General features: G+C 50.1%; 1 protein-coding gene across 3 annotated transcripts in view; it reads right to left on the bottom strand.

Annotated features, from left to right (window-relative positions):
- The window catches only part of SMARCB1 (SWI/SNF related, matrix associated, actin dependent regulator of chromatin, subfamily b, member 1), a 36,898-nt gene extending 33,304 nt beyond the window's left edge, over positions 1-3,594 (bottom strand). Inside the window, exons 1-2 of one of the 3 annotated variants that reach the window (XM_011967962.1) lie at positions 3,437-3,594; positions 1,654-1,783 (exon numbers count right to left, since the gene is read on the bottom strand). In XM_011967962.1, coding sequence (XP_011823352.1) covers positions 1,654-1,783; positions 3,437-3,557 — 251 coding nt within the window. In that variant the 5' untranslated portion in view covers positions 3,558-3,594. The remainder of the gene's footprint in view (positions 1-1,653; positions 1,784-3,436) is intronic. The other 2 variants (XM_011967963.1, XM_011967961.1) reach the window with 2 other exon arrangements.
- Positions 3,595-4,141: the final 547 nt, after the last annotated feature.

The raw sequence follows: 4,141 nt of genomic DNA, 5'->3' as shown, positions 1-4,141 counted from the left end.
CCGGCCAATTTTGTATGTTCAGTAGAGATGGGGCTTCACTATGTTGGTCAGGCTGGTCTCAAACTCCTGACCTCAGGTGATCTGCCCGCCTCAGCCTCCCAAAGTGCTGAGATTACAGGCGTGAGCTACCATGCCTAGCCTTTTTTTTTTAAGAGACAGGGTATCGTTCTGTTACCCAGGCGAGAGGAGAGTGGTGTGATCACCACACCCAGCTAATTTTTTTAACCTTCAGTAGTGATAAGGTCTCACTATGTTGCTCAGGCTGGTCTCCTGGGCAACAGAGTCAAATCCTGGACTCAGGTGATCCTCCTGCCTTGACTTCCCAAAGTGCTGAGATTACAGGCATAAGCCACCATGCTCAGTCTTATGGTTGGAATTTTTGAAATTACACGAGGGCAAATTCTTTCCATGTTTGTTTACTCCCTTGTACTTCAAGGTATGGACCATCTTTTATCTATTTGTTGGGGTATCCAAGTTCGTTGTATAAATCTAGATGTATAGATTCTAGATATAACATTGTAACTTTCCAATTACTTGCTTTTTTAATTGTTACTATAAATACTCTTCTAAAGGTTCTAAGTTTTGTTTTGTTTTGTTTTTTTTGAGATGGAGTTTCACTCTTGTTGCCCAGGCTGGAGTGCAATGGTGCGATCTTGGCTCACTGCAATCTCCACCTCTCGGGTTCAAGCAATTCTCCTGCCTCAGGCTCCTGAGTAGCTTAGATTACAGGCATGCGCCACCACACCTGGCTAATTCTGTATTTTTAGTAGAGACAGGGTTTCTCCATGTTGGTCAGGCTGGTCTCGAACTCCCGACCTCAGGTGATCTGCCCGCCTCGGTCTACCAAAGTGCTGGGATTATAGGCGTGAACCACCACGCCCAACCAGGTTCTAAGTTTTTATACATTCAAATCTATTGTTGTTTCTTTTGTGAGTTTATGTGAGTCACTAATTTTTCTGACAAATTGGTCCCACTTATTTGTTTTTTAAGAGATGAGGTCTTGCTGTGTTGCCCCAGGCTGGTCTTGAACTCCTGGCCTCAAGCAATGCCTCGGCCTCCCAAAGTGCTGGGATTACAAGCGTAAGCCACTGTGCCTCGCAGAGTCCCGCTTTCCAAGCATTCATAACTGTTCCCTGGAATCCAGGACTTGGCTTACATTTCTTACAAATTCCAATGATACAGAAGAAACTTAGAAACCTGGCTAAGAAAATGTATAAAAACAGAGGGAACGGTTAAAAAGTGTTTCAATCCAAAAATTAGGACCAGGCGTGGTGGCTCACACCTTTAATCCTAGCACTTTGGGAGGCCAAGGCGTGCGGATCACCTGAGGTCGGGTTCAAGAACAGCCTGACCAACATGGAGAGACCCCCATCTGTACCAAAAATACAAAATTAGCTGGGCATGGTGGCGTATGCCTATAATCCCAGCTATTCGGGAGGCTGAGGCAGGAGAATCGCTTCAACCCGGGAGGTGGAGGTTGCAGTGAGCTGAGATCATGCCACTGTACTCCAGCCTGGGCAACAAGAGTGAAACTCCATCTCAAAAAAAAAAAAAAAAAAGGTGTTTCAATTTAACTTCAACCCAACCAGTTCTTGAGTCTGAGAAAAGACCCCACAGATGTCCCCAGAGATGCCTTGGCCAGGAACGCATTACCTGAGGTAGGTGGGGGGCTCTGTGCTGATGGACACAGCCTTGTACTTCTCATCATTGCCGTCCAGAATCTCTTCCACTTCCGAGGCTTTTAACAGGGTCACACTGGTGGCTAGAGTTGTGTATCCGTGATCTGCAACAGACAGACATCACTGGGTCACTCTGCTGGTGGCAGTGGCACACAGCAGCCAGCCAAGTGGATGCAGCACATCAAGGTCCTCGCATGCGGGAGGTGGGAAAAGCAAGGTGTCAAACTCACTACTACCGAATGCTGGCCTCTTCCAAAAGGGCAATCTGGACTGAGTGCTTTACTTACAAGTCCTGCTGGGTAGAGCCTCCAAAGGGACTGATTTAGACTAATCTGCACCAGGCGCACTGGCTCAGGGGCAGAGGGGAGTGCTCAGGGCAGCACCAGCAACTACAATACAGCACGACCAGCGGGGACACCTTGGTCCTCACTCGGGAAAAGAAAGGCCCCAGAGTAACACCCCAGTGGGAAGAGGTCTGACACCACCACAATCCACAACACGATGCGAGGTGGGGAGATGGAATGAGAGATGAAGAATGCTTTTCTTTTAAAACAAGAGCCCAGAGAGTTGGAAAGAGCTGCTTCACACCAAACCCGAATTTCTATCCCCGAGCCGGTCCAGATGGGCTGCCTGGAAAGCAGGACAGATTCTAGGCAGCTCGACCCCTCGCTCTTCCGGGGAACCTCCGTCAAGAGCTATCTGTCTGTGGGCCCAGTCTGGCTTCTCCTGGAGAAATCAATCGCTTATGGGGAAGGTATCTCCCAAGACTTAGCCCAGGGACTTGCGGAGGGGGAAGCAAAGCCGGGGACTCACTGTGTTAGCGACTGATGCTCTGCTGGGGGAGGAGGGGGAACAAAAAGGAAACTGTTTTAAGCAAGTGAGTAGAAATGTCATAGCAGCGGATCAAAAAGAAGCTCCGGCTCCTGCATTAAAAGAACCACTACTTTCCCGCAGTGGACAAAACCACAGCAGCACCTACAGACACAAACAAACAGCGCAGACTACGAAGCATCGCGCACGTGCTCACAGACACACCCAGGCCCAGGGCAGCTCTCTACAAGGCGCCATTGCCACGTGGGAAGCAGTTTCGCCACCTGCCAAAGGACATGCTGTGACCATACCCAAATGTCTCCATGGGAGTGTCTCCTGCAGAGCCCCCAGAGTGTCTGACGAGCACCCTTTCACCCTGCACAGAGCTGCCGTGACCCAAAGCCCACTAGTTTCACTAGTGTTGGGCGGCTCAACTAGCAAGCCCCAGGCACACGCAGGCCACCAGGAGCAGGGACATGCACATGAGCTCTAGCACACTGGCTGCCAGGATGAAGTGCTATGGGATGGATGTGCTCTGGGAAGCAAGCGGTGAAAGCCCCAGAGGGGAGTGGGAGCTGGGACCACCACCCGCCACTTGGGCTGCATGGAAGATGATTATGGCGACACACCCACGGCAGATGGCAGAGCATCGCAGCATTCCTAAAACGTTTTGAGACCAACATGTCTTCACAGCACCTGCTAGTGTCCCGGCCCCGGCCTGCTCACGTACCCACTGGCCCTGCTGGAATACCTGACAGTGGACCACCAATGGCTCCCTGGAGCCGCTTCCTCGCCTGGAGTGCTCACAGGGCGGCCCACCCCTGGGATGCTCCCTGCCCAACTAAGGCCAAGGCTGCAGTGAAGACACTCTGGAGTGAAAACGTTTTATCTTCATGACATAAGCGAGTGGTTTTGAAACAGGTTTACAAACCCTCGTGAAGACGCACCCTTAGTGTTAGGTTTTGTTTTTTTACCATGTGACGATGCAACTATTTTCTTCCTCTCTTCCACAGTGGCTAGTCGCCTCCAGAGTGAGGGGTATCTCTTGTACAGAGAACCTCGGAACATACGGAGGTAGTTTCCCACCTATGAGTAAAGCAAGAAGGCTCATTATGAGGGTCGCAGCACCCCAGGGAAGGGGAGGGTCCTGGTGCAGACTGCATCAAGCAACAGACAAACAGGCCTCGAGGTGGCCCCCAGGCGCCAAGCTTTCCGCAGCATTAAAACACATTCTGCTGATACGAAGGGTTCACCAGCAGTGCACATCTGGCCTGCATGTGTGCATCCTGACAACAGAACCAAGTTCCGAAACGCCTGGGCAGATGCCTGAGTGGGAGGCCCCCAGAGCTTAGCAAGCAACTCGTGGTGATTTTGATTTTGGACTAAGGATCTCTGGCACTTTCCAGAAATGCAAGGCCTCCTTGACCTTCTTTTATCTTAAGGACAAGACTTTGATATTTTTACGATGCAATAAACACCAAAAAGGTCTTTTAATTTTAGACAGATGCCAGATAATTTCCCCCATGGCCTGTGCTGCTTTGTTTAGTAACAAAACCCCAACCAGGGATACCAAAGGAATTTTCCAAAAGGTTTACAAGGCAATCACCAGATTATTGGCAATCACCAGACTGCTATATAAAGCATCACTGACT

This window comes from Mandrillus leucophaeus, unplaced genomic scaffold (genome assembly GCF_000951045.1).
Source record: "Mandrillus leucophaeus isolate KB7577 unplaced genomic scaffold, Mleu.le_1.0 Scaffold820, whole genome shotgun sequence".
Classification (NCBI taxonomy): Eukaryota; Metazoa; Chordata; class Mammalia; order Primates; family Cercopithecidae; genus Mandrillus; species Mandrillus leucophaeus.
Note: the sequence above shows the minus strand (reverse complement) of the source record. Positions and strands in the feature narration are given on the sequence as shown.